Below are 16,346 nucleotides of genomic sequence, written 5' to 3'. Positions count from 1 at the left end.
GTCGAGGTGTGAAATAATGGATCTGGAAAAGAGTCCATAAGAACATTCTAAGGTGCACTCTTAAATAATGTTGGAGTTGGTTTAACCTTTTTTCAAATATGGACAAACCCAAATGTTGCGTTAAAATTTGAGTAAAAAAATAACCCAACAGTCCATATTTGACCCAAAGTTGGGTTGAAACAACCCAGCATTTTTTTAGTGTCTTTACCTTAGTTTTTTACCTTAGCTTTTTGTTATAGTTTAATTTACCTTAGCTTTTTCCTACTCTTTTAAAAATATGGGAATAATATACTTTTGGACTAAATGTATAAGTTTGAATTATGATTTCAAACACTTAATTGAATGCTATATTGCAACTACAGGAAAATGTATTATAGTTTCTATTAACATAAAACGCAGTTACCTGAACTTTGGAGATCTTTTTTTTTTTTTTGGCCCACGTGACTTAAATAGGATTTGAGTTCATCTTATCATTTTATAATAACTTCTATTGTCTTTGCAATATGGTGCTGAAACTGACAGGGTAAACTTTAATTGCATTTCTATTGAAACTTGTATGTCATATATTTGTAATGATTAAGTTGCAATTTAGAACATTTGAAAGATATGAACTTAATACTGAATAACACATTCATTCACACATTTAAAGCATAAAAAATACTAAAACAAGGATTTAAAATGTACCTTAGAAGTAAAACTTGACAACTCTTTAAGTGGTCCTTTATTTGTTTCATTATCATTGTATTATCTGCAAGTACAGTTTGTGTTTAAATATATACTTAAGATTTGAGTTCCAGCTTGTAGAAATCCTACCGACTCTATTCCCGTTCACATTTATATCCACATCATTTAAATGATTATCAGTTCTTTCACTAGTCAAAATACCGGCATCAGATGAAGCTAAAAAGGCCAAATATCTTCAATATTTCAGAATGCTGTGCTCACTGGTCAACAGCAGAATCAGGTCTTTGCTCTGGATTTGATATGTGCAATGTTTTGTGTGGTCAGACATGTTCTGTCCCGTCTGTTTGTTGTTATAATGTGTCCATGTGCAGCCGAACGGCAGACGGTGTCCCTCTTTTTTGTGCTGATAATTGGAATAACATCACTGGACGTCTTTGTCTGCCAATTAACATCCGTTCCGAGTCGGCCATTCCTCCTGGCCTCGGTGACCCCTGAAGCCGCCCGTCCCGGTGGGTGTCCCCTTAACAGGCCCCTTGTGCATCTTGTCTCCTTGCTTCAAGGATGGAAATTAGTGGACTGACTGTTTCCTTCTTTCTTTCTCTCTTTTTACAAGAGCACACAGTCTTGTCTTTGATCTCCAAGGCCATAATATCACTGGAATGAGGCAAATATTGACTCCATCTGACCCAAACCAATCATTCCTGTGTCAGTCTCTCCCTCTCGCTCGCCTTTTTCTGTTTGCTGAATGTAGATTATTTTTACTGCAAAGGTTTTCTTAGCTTCTGAAAAGTGTTTTCTTAGTAGGCATGTCTTTTTTTCTTCTTTCCTCCCTTGAGTCTTTTTTAGCCAGTGTCCCAAACCAAGCACATTCTATCCCCTCCACTTAGTTTAGAGCTATTATTATTATTAATAAGCTATTAGTATTAGGAACAGCATGCTTAGTGTTAGAGATGTGAATCGCATAACTTTTCTTAATTAAATAAAAGGCCACATTTGTATATACACTAAATATGTACACTGTAAAAACCAATTAGTTCAGTTTACTTCATTTTACTATGCGAACTCGTTGCCTTAATTTCATTAAGTAAGCATAACCTAATTGCATCAAGTTAGTCTTACTTAATCCATTTAAGTTTTGTCAACTTAATTCTGTCTGTGATCTGAGGAAGTGTACTCCCAGAGTGCATTGCACGGCATAAATAAATTAATTGCTTTGTTTTTCTATTTTTGGCTTTATTTTAACATTACAATTTTATTTGCTATCGTTATCGGGGGTACTCAAACCAGTCAAGTAATGTTTAAAAGATTTTTCGGAGTAACGAAGGCGTAGCATGTACAGATTACTAAGACATTTTAAGTAAATTCAACAAATTATTTGCACATTAAGTAAAGTTAACAAAAAAATTCTTAGTAAGCACAATGTTAGATTTTACAGTGTATGTATATGGATGTATTATTTAAGTCCCCATGAAATCTAAAATTAAGTTTTTTGCCTTTTTTAGTATGAATATGTTAGTTTTACTGTTAAAAGCTAGTGCTCTAAAACAATGCCAAAATTCACAACTTGAAGACATAAGCATTCACATCTTCTACCAACATGGATCAACAATTTTGATGACATCACTCTGCATTTCAGCTTCTCATCAGATTTTCTGTCCAATCAAAGGCTCTCTAGTATCTGAAGCTCCGCCCCCTACATTATAAACGCTGAAGCTGCGGCTGAATCCGGTCACTTGTTCGCACATTTACTATTTTCTATGGTTAATGGCACATAGTGCACTATACAGGGGAAAGGGAATGATTCGGGCTGTGTAAATGCTTTCCATTGGGCCGAATCAAGTCGAGTGTCATGTTAGTGTCACTCGAACCGCCAGAGTCGGAGCATACAAGAAAAAGCATTTTAAAGTGATATGGAGAAGAAATGGTTAGAGATTAGGAGGAAACTGTGGTTTTACCAAGCGCAACGGCTCTGGCCGAGCTGTGATATAAACTAAATGCTATTGGCTATTTTTTAAAAGGGGAGGAGCTGTTCGATAGCCTATGTCCCGCCCTATCTTTCGGTTTCAGTGAAAATTACGTCAACACATTGAATAAATTTGAAAGTTTCAAGGCACTTCTGTGGCCCTTTAAGCTGGTATGTTTTCCTAATAAGTACTCTTTTTAAAAGTATGCTAAAGTGTACTTTTTCACAACCGTTGGGCTGCAGGGACACAAGATATTCTATGAAATAGACTAAATTTACTGAGAATATGCAGGTGAACGCCATAAAACACTGACAAGACTGAACAAAGAACTGAGGAAAATAAGGGCTTAAAAACACAGGGAATAATAAGGGAAGAAATGGCCGACAGGTGAAAGTTATTAAGGAACAGTGTTGTGCAAGTTACTTCCAAACTGTAAAACATTAGGTATTACTTGTTACTATTATTTAAAAGTAATTCATTACCTTACAATATTACTGTCTCAGAATTGTAATGCGTTACATTACTCATGTATTACTTTTGAGTTACTTTCACCAAAATAACTAAGTAGAACTTAACTTTTGGGCTGTAACGATATGCAATATGAAACCGAAATCGCGATTCGCCACACGACTCAGATCCACGAACCTACAGAATCGCGACACACCTCTTCCAACTCCAGCATTATTCTCCTTACCGTCCAGATCCAATGCTGCCTTATCTTTAAATTAGGCTATTAGTATTTGAAGTTAACATTATAAAATACGTAGACCTACACCACAAAACTAGTTGAGGATAAATTATTTAAAATTGGGGAAGTCAATGACATTTGCAGTCAAAACTTGAAATAAAAATTCTCTGAAAATTCATGTATTGAAACGTATATAGGCTACTTCCTTAAAGGACTCCAGACATTAGACAAATATCAGTCTATGTTTTATTTTTAATATTAGGGAAAAGACACACATTCATGCGTGACAAAAAAATAGGAGGTAAAACATATTTTTTGTAATTCTGTGAATTACACTGCGCAAATCGGATGAGGAAGGGTTGGCTCTCCAGTCTCCATAGAACTTAAAATATTCATTTTATTTTAGTTTTCGTGTTCGCATTTATGAGGAAAAAACAATGTTACAGACGCGACCGCTCTGAACTGGCACTAAAAGACTGCTTTAAAACTGTCACATAGTCTGTTGCATTTAAGAAGTAAAAGCAGACAATACACTGTAATACAACTGTAATACAAGCCTCACTGAACATGTAACGAGTAAAATATTACTGAAAATTGATTAGTAATGCCTTACACTACTGCGTTACAGCAAAAAGTAATATGTTACTGTAATGTATTACTTTTGTAATGCGTTACTCCCAACACTGTTAAGGGAACTAACTAGGGAACACAGGGAGAAATCAAAACACCACGACAATGAAACAATTTGCTACTTAGTTCATTTTGTCAACATCCATATTGAACGCAGTGCTTGTGCAATCCTGAATAACACTTTAATTCTGATCTCATGGGCTTTTAGAAAGCAAATATTTCAAATGTTTTGTCTGCTGTAACACGAGATGGGGTTAATGTCAGTAGTTAAACCCATTTAGAGGCTGGTGTCGGGTCTCGCTGTGCTGGGGTGAGATAACACTAATTTAAGATTAAGTTACAGATACTAACACACAAGTATGCATGTTCATCAATAATGCATGTTGAAACATCCACGGCATTAAAGTCAACACATTTGTCTGTTAAGCCTCTCAATCACACACAAAAACATTATTTCTTTATAAGTACATCACTGTTTATATATACTTTTATTCAGAGAGGATGCATTAAATTGCATCCAATGTGACAATAAAAGACATGTATAATGTTAAAAAAAAAATTAAATGCTGTTCTTTTGAACTTTGTATTCATCAAAGGTTACTGGAAAAAAGATAATAGTTTCTGTAAAAAATATGAAGCAGCACAATTGTTATTATGGATGAATAATAATAAGACATTTTTATTGAGCAGTAAATCATCATACTAGAATGATTTCTGAAGAATCATGTGACTGAAGACTAATGATGAAAAGCTGAAAATCCAGCTTTGATCACATGAATAAATTACATTATAACATATATTTAAATTGATGTTATTTTAGTAATAATATTTCATACTATTACTGTTTTTCCTGTACTTTGATCAAACTATGCAACCTTGGTGAGCAGAAGAATTATGTTGTGCCTTCAGCTACTTTCCTCTCTGCTTCCCACAGATTTGCCATTATATCTCGAGGATATGATTTAATCTTAGGTCAGAATACACCCACAGAAACAGACATGAACTTTATCTAGTGTATTAGCACCGAAGCGCAGCGGTCACCCAACATTTCTCTCAGCGTGATTACATATCTTGTTTGTTAGATACACAAGTTATCTTTGTTCTGCTCTTTTGCTATAATTACAGGCTTTGAACAGTTCTTATGTAGTTTCCTTTCACCTCTCTCACAGCACTTTGTTAATACTGTACGTCCTCAGACAGAATCATGCAGTAGCTCTCCATTCAGTGATTTATAACTATAGTTTTCCTCTGATCTCATGTGGCACTCATGTATGATTCATCAGTGTATCTTGACATGCTTGACCAGCGCTGTTCTCGGTGTTTTAGAGTGTATCCACCCCTCCCTTAACAGTAAACAAACTCTGTCAGTTTCACGCCACCAAGATTTTGATCCCCTTTTAAAGACTTCTGAGACCACTCAGACTCGCCAAGTCTTTCTTTGAATTGGAATTACGTTGATACATATCTGATCATTTTGAGGTCTGAATAAAAATATCCGGTCATTAGGAATCATTTATGTTGATCTTTGAGAGTGTTGTTTTAAGCATCCATTGACATTAGTATAAGTAATGTGGTCTCATAGTTTCATATCTATAAAGTAGGGTGAAAAGTATAAAACCAGATTTTGCAAATATTAAAACCAGTATTATGGAATGTTTCCCACTGTCGCTTTCACTATTATAAACAAGTACGCTTTCAATAAAGCAAATATTTTCTCAGTAACAGCAAAATTTTGAGCAAAATCCATTATATTTCAGTTTTCAGGATTATTATGAACACCATTCTAATACTGTGTTTGACCTCCTTTCTCCTTCAGAACTGCCTTAATTCTACGTGGCGTTGATTCAACAAGGTGCTGAAAGCATTCTTTAGAAATGTTGGCCCATATTCATAGGATAGCATCTTGGAGTTGATGGAACGATGCCCAATTGGCACTAAGGGGTCTAAAGTGTGCTAAGAAAACATCCCCACACCATTACACCACCACCACCAGCCTGCACAGTGGTAACAAGGCATGATGGATCCATGTTCTCATTCTGTTTACGCCAAATTCTGACTCTACCATCTGAATGTCTCAACAAAAATCGAGACTCATCAGACCAGGCAACATTTTTCCAGTCTTCAACTGTCCAATTTTGGTGAGATCCTGCAAATTGTAGCCTCTTTTTCCTATTAGTAGTGGAGATGAGTGGTACCCGGTGGGGTCTTCTGCTATTGTAGCCCATCCGCCTCAAGGTTGTGCGTGTTGTGGCTTCACAAATGCTTTGCTGAATACCTCGGTGGTAACGAGTGGTTATTTCAGTCAAAGTTGCTCTTCTATCAGCTTGAATCAGTCGGCCCATTCTCCTCTGACCTCTAGCATCAACAAGGCATTTTCGCCCACAGGACTGCCACATACTGGATGTTTTTGCCTTTTCACACCATTCTTTGTAAACCCTAGAAATGGTTGTGCTTAGATAATTGCATTAATGAGAAATTGAACAGGTGTTCCTAATAATCCTTTAGGTGAGTGTAGGTCTACGTGCAATCTGCAAGCAATCACATCAATACATGGCACAAGCTGATTGGCCTCTGCTGATCCTGCAGCCAATGGGCTCTATGCACGGCGTTATTTCCGGTGAAGGATTAAGGATGCTCGATAACTTCCGCCGATCATAGAGTCCAATGCAATACCGAGAATTTATATTGAATTTTATACTCCATGGTTATACTAATGAAACGTTAGTCACAAAAACAGATAAAACAGACACCCCTCGTTGTGTTTATGCTTCTTTTTAAAATTATATTAAATAAACATAACTATATATAAAATTACATCTAAACGTAAGTACGTTTCGTTTCAAAGACGGGAGGACAGTAAATATTGAAGACTCTGCCATAATCCCGTTTTCTCCGGTTTTCCTCCGCTTTAATCTACACAACCGGAAATGGACGAGCATCCTCACGTCAAATGCGGAACTTATGCGTGCATATAGCCCATAAGATTCAGTGTTTGCTGTAAGCTAGTCCTCCAGCACACTATATCAGAGTTCCTCTGAACCCCTCCAACTCCCCCCGCTCCACCTGCCTAGATCTGCTATATGAGTTTCAGTGCAGCTTCAAAGGGCTTTAAACGACACCAGACGATGAATAAGGGGCTTATCTAGCGAAACGATTGCTCATTTAAAAAATAAATAAAAAGTTTAAGTTTTATAAGCTCAAATGCTCTCCTTGCTCTGTTCTGTGATGCATGTTCGTGACTCTCCTGTTCAAACTCATTCATCAAAACAAACAAATCTTTTTTCGAGTCATGACTCGAAGGGTCCTAGATAAGACCCGTGTCGTTTAAAGCCCTTTGAAGCTGCACCGAAACTGTCATTTGGACCTTGAACCGTTTGGTTCCCATTGAAGTCCATTATGGAGAAAATCCTGGAATGTTTTCATCAAAAACCTTAATTTCTTTTCGACTGAAGAAAGAAAGACATGGACACCTTGGATGACATGGGGGTGAGTAAATTATCTGCAAAAGTTTTTGCAAAAGTGAACTAATCCTTTAAAAAGTCTATTATATAATTTTTTAGCTAAATAAATGTAAAAAGTAAAATGGTAAAACAATTCAATTAAAATATTATGTTAATTAACATGCATATAAAATATGTCATTTTTGTTTATTTTATCATAATTGTTTTACATTGTTTATGAATAATTGCATATTTCACCAGTTTCATTAATTCACTTCAAATATTAATATTATTATTTTACTGTTTAAATATTTTCATTATGTTTCCACTATTGCATCATATGGTGTGACAGCATGCCCCATTACTGGTCAAAAGGTCAGTGTGTGTACAAAAATGGATTTTCAGTGATAAACCAGCCTGAGAAATAGGGTAAAAAGAGCAACATCTAACCCTACTATCCGCTATGTGGTGATATTAAAAATAAACATTATGCTCTGTTAATTGTGCTGTGTTATCTGTCCGATATGAAAAGTGATGACACATATGTACAGGTGTGTCGGAGTGAACACATGAAGTAAAGACATATCAGTGTGAGAGGATGGAGAGAGAGAGAGAGAGAGAGAGAGAGAGAGAGAGAGAGAGAGAGAGAGAGAGAGAGAGAGAGAGAGAGAGAGAGAGAGAGAGAGAGAGAGAGAGAGAGAGAGATTGTCAGTGTGGCCCCTACAGGCCCCCGAGCTGTCCAACGTCACACCAGCTTTACACAAGGACAAAAAAAAGTTGTAGGGTGAACAGAAAAAAAAAAACTACACCCCTCCCTCTCTTACCCGAGGGGAGTGTGTGAGAGAGAGTGTGTAACAGAATAGAGAACGAGTCTGAAGAAAAGAGGCAAAGTTCGCCAAGCAACTCCGTGGATCTTGTGTTTATCCCTGTCGCCCTTTCTCAATCTTGACGCAGAACGGATCAGTACGCGCGACGGACGCCAGTGTGAGGAGTTCACGCGCAGGAGGAGAGCATGAGGACTGAATCTGTGAACAGGTAGGCTAACACACAGACGCGCGCACTCAACATCGCGCGGAGTGACAGCACGCCACACTGACGCGCGGGTTTGGGACTTTAGGATCAGATGGAGAGACAGTGTCCACTGGCAAGGGGACGGGGGTTAGGGATTCTGTCCCGGGTTCGAGTCGGACTCGATACTGCAAGAACTAGACTGTTCTTGACTTGACCAGATCAGACGACTGGACTGGGTGGCAGTGTAGGCTATATAAATGTAATAGTAGGCTGCATGGATGGCATAAATAACTGAATCGTTTCGCAGCGATGCTATGAAATAACTTTGTTTTGTTGTTGTTTACTAAAGAATCTTTCAGTTCTTAACAGAACCATTTATCTTAGTCAGAAGAACATTTTACAAATCGAATTAATTTTTTTTTTCACTAGGTAAATGACATTTTGTGGAATGGATGTTTATGTAACCATATGCCAATAAAGAGCCCTTTTAAAGAATGGAATATATCCTAATGGGCTTTTAAAAGAATCAGTTAAACGCTTTCAGGTTTAGAGAGATGCAGTCTTATCCACATCATTCCTTTAGGATTATTTGGCGCGTTTAAAGATCTAGGTGAAGCAGAGCACTGTGTAGAGTAGTTCTGGGCGCAGGCATTGTGGCGGGTTTCTCCTATAGACTCCAGCGGTGTGCTGAGAAACGTGGCCGGAGGCGGGGGGTCGTTACTGCGGCTTGAGTGACCCTGTTCCGCGCGCTGGGTCTCGGTAGTTCTGGCCCGATGGTCCCTGAGGTTTCCGTGGTGCGCCGCTTTAACCCACATCTATGATTACGGGTCTGTGGCTGCACTCAAGATGTCATGCATCATTTTACACTGTTCTGAAATACTAATAGAAAACCTCAGATTATGTGGAAACTTATTAAACAGATAAACATTATTGGTACAAAAACAACCCTCATGTTCTCTTGAGACATATTGCAAAGTAATTTGTGTCCCAGACACTGTCCTGTACCAAAAAAACACTGTCCAAAAAAAATAAATAAAAAAATGCAGGGTTGTTTCAACCCATGTTTGGGTCAAATATGGACAAAATCAATTGTAGCTTGGGTTTAAAAATGGAATCCAATGGGCGGGTTTGTCCGTATTTGACCCAAACATTGAAACAGCCCAGCATTTTTTAGATTGTAATAGCAGTAATTTTTTTTTAAAATTAACCTATTACCTTCACTTTGTATAGCCTAAACAATTTTCCTCCTATCTAATTCCTATACAGTCAGATAGCTATAGCTTTAAGCTTTTAGCCTCTGTTGTACCACAACATTCGCATGCACTTTCAGACTTGATTGCTATTTCTTAAAAGAGTAGCTTAACATGGTTTCTGGGTTAATTTCATCACAAGAATATGAAATACAAACACACGTTATATTTCGAATTTAAATATTCTGACTGTGTCCCTAAATGTCATATTTGCTCTATAATCAGATTGAACCAATATTCTGATTTCTAGAAATCTTTGTAAAACAGCTGAATATGTTGCTTAACAGTATTGTACATCCTTAAACAATCATTTATATCTGCACATGTCCAATCAAAAGTTTAAACAGAATATTTGGAAACGCAAAAACCATGGTCAATGCGGTTGCTGTCACTGTCCCCTCATATGTTGATCCTTAACACTAACAGGTATTTAATGGGTTAACTTTATATAGTTAGTCTTGCAAGAGCTTGCTGTTACATACTGACACTGCATTGTTTCACACTGTATATCTTTGGCACCACAATTCAGGGTTACAACTCCTTCACCTTGCTTCATTAACCAGGGTTAAAAGCTGAACTTTTAGTGTGAAAAGTGGTCCTTACCCCAAGTTAAGTAAAGTTACTAAAATATACAATGAGAAATCTTGAAACCTACTCACTAATTGCTAATAGGGGAAAGAATATAATCTACAGGGCTTAACCCCGGGTTATCGTCATTCAAAACCCCTCTTTTAAACCCAGATAAAGGAACATTTAGAAGCAAAGTTAGCACTGCTTTTTACCCGGGGTAATGGAAGCACTACTTTTTACCTGGGGTTAGCACTACTTTTTACCCGGGGTTATGGAAGCAGAGTTAGCACGGCTTTTTACCCGAGGTTATGGAAGCAGAGTTAGCACGGCTTTTTACCCGGGGTTATGGAAGCAGGGTTAGTACTGCTTTTTACCCAGGTTATGGAAGCACTACTTTTTACCTGGGGTTATAGAAGCAGGGTTAGTACTGCTTTTTACCCGGGGTTATGGAAGCACTACTTTTTACCTGGGGTTATAGAAGCAGAGTTAGCACGGCTTTTTACCCAGGTTATGGAAGCAGGGTTAGCACTGCTTTTGCTGTGTTAGCCCTATATTGTGGTGCCAATCATGTGCAGTGTGAAACAAAGCGGTGTTAGAATGTTACAGCTAAATGCTTAGCAATGCAACAATTGGAGTGAAGAAGCGACCAGTTTATTTTAGCCTTTTTGCCTGCATTCATCCAATCAGACACTGACTATATAAATATGCAAAGTATGGACGTTAACCCAGTCTAGGAATTTTGGAACGTGCAGTGTGAAACGGCAGCTTATGAATACCCAGGATTAATTGTTAACCCTTGTAAATTATGAGCAATGCGAAACGTTAAGCAAGATTACCCAGAATTCCATTTACAGAGTTTCAAGTTTGAAAAACCCTGATTACTTTTGCCTGCAGGGTTAAAAACACTGGGTTTTATAACTTAAAAGTAATCGATAATTTTCAGTTATCATTTTTTCTTGAAGGACATTAGAAACACTCATTGTTATTTTGAAACCACTTGAAATTTAGTTTATAATCAGTTTTCAAAGTAGAACCCCAATCAGAACCTTGTACTGTACATGTGGGTTGAAGGCCTTTTGTTATGAAACGTCAGCACAAATGTGGTTGATATGAGAATGTTTTGAGGATAAGTCATATCCAGAGGAGACTGCCAATAGCAGCCGGGCAGGGTGGAGAATCATCTGTCAGAAGGAATTCTGGGAAAGCCATGAGAAGTATTGGAACTCGTCGGCTTGTTAACACATTTCCCTAATTGTCCAGAGATTATTCTAATCAGCTTCTCGTCAACCCGAAACACTACCATATACTGTGCTAATCATGTATTATTATAGTGTCTTATCACGGTATTATTTAACATCACACCATGAATTAAGTGAAATATTATCACTCTTCTTCTTCTAGATACTTTTTTTCATGTGTGTAACATTTCTCCTCTTCCTCATAGATTGTGTGCGTTTTGGTGTTGTGTATTGACTCTGCTGCCCATAACAACAGCCGATGAAGCAGAAAAGCCGGTGAGTGATGAAAATGATGATTTGCCAGCAGAACTGAGAGAACATGTCTAAAGAAACATTGCATCATTTGCATGTTCGGCTTTTACAGAGAAGTAGTTGACGGTGTTGCTGTACAGTTGTTAAGGTGTTACTAGAGTCCAGTTTTATTATAGTGTCCTTCAGTGCAAGTCTGTTTTTTCTTCTATTGTTGGTAGAGGGAAAAAGATTTGCACAATATGTTTGTGGAGGCCTCATCTGACCAGCTGAAGCTGAATGAGTCTTCTGAGGCTCTGAGAGAAGCGCAGATAAACTCTATCTGCCCCTGCGGTCAGTTCTGCATCTGACCATTAAATAAGGCCATCATTATGAGATGATCTTTCCATTGTTTGGTCATCTGGCCTCTGATGTGGGATTGTCCTTTGGGAGCATGATGGGCGTTGGTGTGACAAAATCACACTCACATGTAAGCAAGTGAGCATTAATGCACGTGTTCAGTGTTAGACACACACACACACAGGAAAAGGACCACCAGAGTTACAGCAGTGGCAAATTGATGTGCGTGTGTAGTTTGTACAGCACACTGTTATGCTCTGTTTCAGTTAGAACAACAACGGTTTATTGGAGAAATACTCAGAGACAAATGCCATAGAAAACTAGAAATGAGTTTGTTGTTTTTCCTTGCATTTCAAACAGCGCTGCATGCTAGATGTTATAACAGGCAGGAAATCACACACACACACAGATTACACTGGCTACTGAAGAGAAATACTACTCCAAAAACAATCCATCTATCTCCATCCATCCATCTATTTTATCTATCTATTAGGGCTGTCAAACGATTAATCACGATTAATCGCATCCAAAATAAAAGTTTGTGTTTACATAATATATGTGGGTGCACTGTGTATAATTATTTATATATATATATATATATATATATATATATATATATATATATATTAATACACACACATGCTTGTATATATTTAAAAAATATTTTCATGTATATACTATATATAGATTTATATTTAATTTATATTATATATATAAATATAAAAAAATTATATATAAATAATATTTTTTTCTTAAATATACATGCATGTGTGTGTATTTATATATATTAAATAATTATACACAGTGCACCCGCATATATTATGTAAACACAAACTTTTATTTTGGATGCGATTAATCGTTTGACAGCCCTAATATTTATCTTATCTCACCTGCATTACACACAATCACACACACACACACACACACACGAATGCAGATAAAGGCTTGGCGTTGTGTGCCCTTGATGGCAGTTTGAACAGGATCAGAGGTGCATTACAGGCCTTGTTCGCATGTTTCCCCCCTATTTTTGTGAACTCAATGGATTCTTTTGTGTATTGGACTCTTCCCCTCTACCTCTGCCTGCCCTGCAGACGCTCAAATTCTTCACTCCTGATTGATGAAATGAAGTTATATAAGTAACTGGAATTAGATCCAATCTGCGTCCAGCATTGTAAAGAATGTCACTGCACTGGGCTGAACTCCAGAGTCCAGCCTCTTTCTGCATGCAGCACACGCCATTCATTTAATTATGCCTCTTTTCTTAGTCATAATGTCATGACTGAGTGCTATGGAACAGGACATGTGCTTCAACTTGCTTGTTGTTTGGGTGTGGTTTGTGGGAATGTCTTTTTCAAAACAATTGTTCATGCCCTTCTTGTCAAATCTTGTGATTTGAATTAAATTGAATCCTTAAAGAATTCTAATTACAGCTGGTTATTAGATTTCAGTTTTAGCGCCCACGATGTAATTAAAGCGCAAGCAAACCATTTACGGGACAAGCGGTGACCTGTGTGTGTAATAAGCAGAGTGTACGTGCGTTGTGGACCAGCCTATAGACCTTATGCACCAGAGAAACGTGGACGCCGTCATCTTTAGAATATTGTCTTTGAACTTCCGGTTTCGCGGTCGCTCTGTATATTTCTATGGCATCGCTGTCAAGGAGTAAATAGCTGGTGAAGTGGATTTACTTATTGTAGAGTTAACAAAAGGTATCATGAGCGTTGTAATGTTTATCATAAGCATTGTAAAGCAGATGTCTTAAAGGGATAGTTCACTTTGAAATTAATTTTTGATATGTTTTCAAGGGCATCCAAAATGTAGGTGTCTTTGTTTCCACAGTATTTTCAGTCAAACCGTTGTTGTCTATCAGTCATACATTGGAGCCTAAGGGGGTCCACCAAAAAGCATGCACAGAGAAGTCAAAATTAAACATGATTTAATGACTCGTAAATGTAAGTACACATTGATGGCCTAAGACACGAGACGAGCGTTTTTTGTGAGAAAACGAACAGTATTTATATCGTTTTTACCTCGTGTAATCACAGTGACGTCCAAGTGATCTGAATCAGTTGTGCAATGTCCAACTGAACTGAACTGAATCAGTTCAATGTTACGCCGGAAGTGATCGCTTGCGTGTGACGTCACTCAATATTTACACGGAGATTTCGAAAGTTTTACCTTTTGCTAAACATATTTAAATATACCGAAATCGTCTTCCATTGCGGTTTCCCGTATATCTAAATATGTTTAGTGAAAGGTAAAACTTCCGAAATCTCTGTATAAACAAAGAGTGACGTAGGCGCGCAAGCGGTCACTTCCGGCGCATGCGCAGACCGAAGCGCCCGTGCCCTCAGATCATTTTGTCATGGCTATGATTACAAGAGGTAAAACGATATAAATACTGTTCGTTTTCTCACACAAACCGCTCGTTTTGTGTCTTAGGCCATCAATGTGTACTTACATTTACGAGTCATAAAATCATGTTTAATTTTGACTTCTCTGTGCATGCTTTTTGGTGGACCCCCTTAGCCTAAAATGTCAAAATTGAAAATACTGTGGAAACAAAGACGTCTACATCTTGGAAGCCCTTGAGGTAAGCTAAAACATATCAAATATTAATTTCAAAGTGAACTATCCTTTTAACAAATGTCGACCAGGAAATTTTTTACGAGCAGTTCATTCATACCTATGCAAGATCGCTGTCAAAATACAGACCGGAAGTCAAAAGACAACGAGCGCAACACTGAAAAGGGGCGGGGCTACATAAGGTCTATAGGCACGTATTACTCATGCATCCTTTAAATAACAAATTTACTGCGCCATTGACTTTAGACCAGGTTTCAGTTGGTCAATGGCTCAGTCTATTTCAGTTGCCTCAAAATAGCAAATGCATTTGCTATTTAAACAACATGGTGTAGGATGGGAAAATGATAACTGCGTCAGGCTGAAACTAGTAAATAACACTCGCGTCACCTTCCTTCGACAGGCGGCAGGACGTCAGTCTCGTCAGGTAGAGGAGGAGAGGCTTGAAGGGGTGTGGGGTCCATGGAGCGAGTGGGAGGAGTGTTCTCAGAGCTGTGGAGTGGGCGTGTCTGAGAGGAGGAGACAGTGTGTGCCGCCTCCCCAAACCCCGCCTCTTGTGTGGAACAGACAAGCGTATCTTCCACCGCGTGTCCCGAATAACACTCCCGTGATCTCTGCAGTCAGACCCTACTACAACTCCTTGTATCCCATCAACGAGCCGCCTCCATATGGAGCAGGGGCCGCTGAGAGGCCGCCGTTCTTTTCCCCACCTCTCCCAGCCAATCAGAATCCTGGGATACCACTCTACCGAAATGAAGCCGGCGGCGCTGGGCCAGTGCAGTACAGCCCTCCCAATCAGGATCCAGTTTCAGTCTACCGATCACCTTCCTCGTCCTCTTCTCTTCCCTACGGGAGAGTTCCCGGACGGCCGCCCAGTCACGGAAGAGCCGTGGGCAGTGGGAGCAGGAGGTCAGTTTCCACCAATAGGGATTCAGTGTCTGTAAGAAGGTGAGCAGGTTTGGTCATCATTAGTGGGGACCTTCCTGTTTACATAATAATAATAATAATAATAAGTTTAATTTACATAGCGCTTTTCCAAAGTTCAAGGACGCTTCACAATGACGGTAAATACAACAATTATACATGATATAATTGTTGTATTTACATGAAATACAACAAAAATACATGAGCATAGCTCATTTAGGACTCCACCATTAAAATAAAGTCAACATTTCAGCGTGACCAACAGAAGGTTGTGATTTAAATAAAAAATATAGAGCCAGATTTGCTAACAGCTTGTGCCAGTGCAAACTCTCTTTTGGCGTGAAAAAAACTACAGTCAGTATTTAGTAAAGAAACGCTGTGAAAAATTTGCGCTAAAAAGGTGTGGGCAGTTATTTTTGCGGCTGAAATTATTATTGCACATGCATTTTTAGGACTTTCGCTTTCCATTCAACATTTCTTAGAGGAGAGTATTTAAATGAATCTTGCAAAGTGATTTACTAAGGTTTGCGCTGGTCAGTTATCTGGTATTTGCGCCATTATTTACCGTCCAAAAAAATAAAATAATATAAAATCTTATATTTACTTCTCAGTATAATATAAATAATTCAGTATTTCACTGCTGTTCTAAAGTTTGGGTTTGGTAAGGTTGAATGTTTTTGAAAGAAGACTCTTATGATCCCCAAGTCTGCATTTATTTGCTCAAAACAGTAAAAACAGTAATATTGGGAAATATTATTACAATTTAAAATAAATGT

The 16,346-nt window shown here is 38.1% G+C and overlaps 1 protein-coding gene across 2 annotated transcripts in view; it reads left to right on the top strand.

Annotated features, from left to right (window-relative positions):
- The first annotated feature begins 8,222 nt into the window (after positions 1-8,222).
- adamtsl4 (ADAMTS like 4) overlaps positions 8,223-16,346 on the top strand; it is a 92,651-nt gene continuing 84,527 nt past the window's right edge. Inside the window, exons 1-3 of one of the 2 annotated variants that reach the window (XM_089117444.1) lie at positions 8,223-8,441; positions 11,682-11,751; positions 15,050-15,594. In XM_089117444.1, coding sequence (XP_088973570.1) covers positions 8,419-8,441; positions 11,682-11,751; positions 15,050-15,594 — 638 coding nt within the window. In that variant the 5' untranslated portion in view covers positions 8,223-8,418. The remainder of the gene's footprint in view (positions 8,442-11,681; positions 11,752-15,049; positions 15,595-16,346) is intronic. The other variant, XM_089117445.1, reaches the window with a different exon arrangement.

Source organism: Pimephales promelas, chromosome 12, assembly GCF_988280905.1.
Source record: "Pimephales promelas chromosome 12, fPimPro1.hap1.1, whole genome shotgun sequence".
Lineage (NCBI taxonomy): Eukaryota > Metazoa > Chordata > Actinopteri > Cypriniformes > Leuciscidae > Pimephales > Pimephales promelas.
This window is presented reverse-complemented; position numbering and strand designations above follow the sequence as displayed.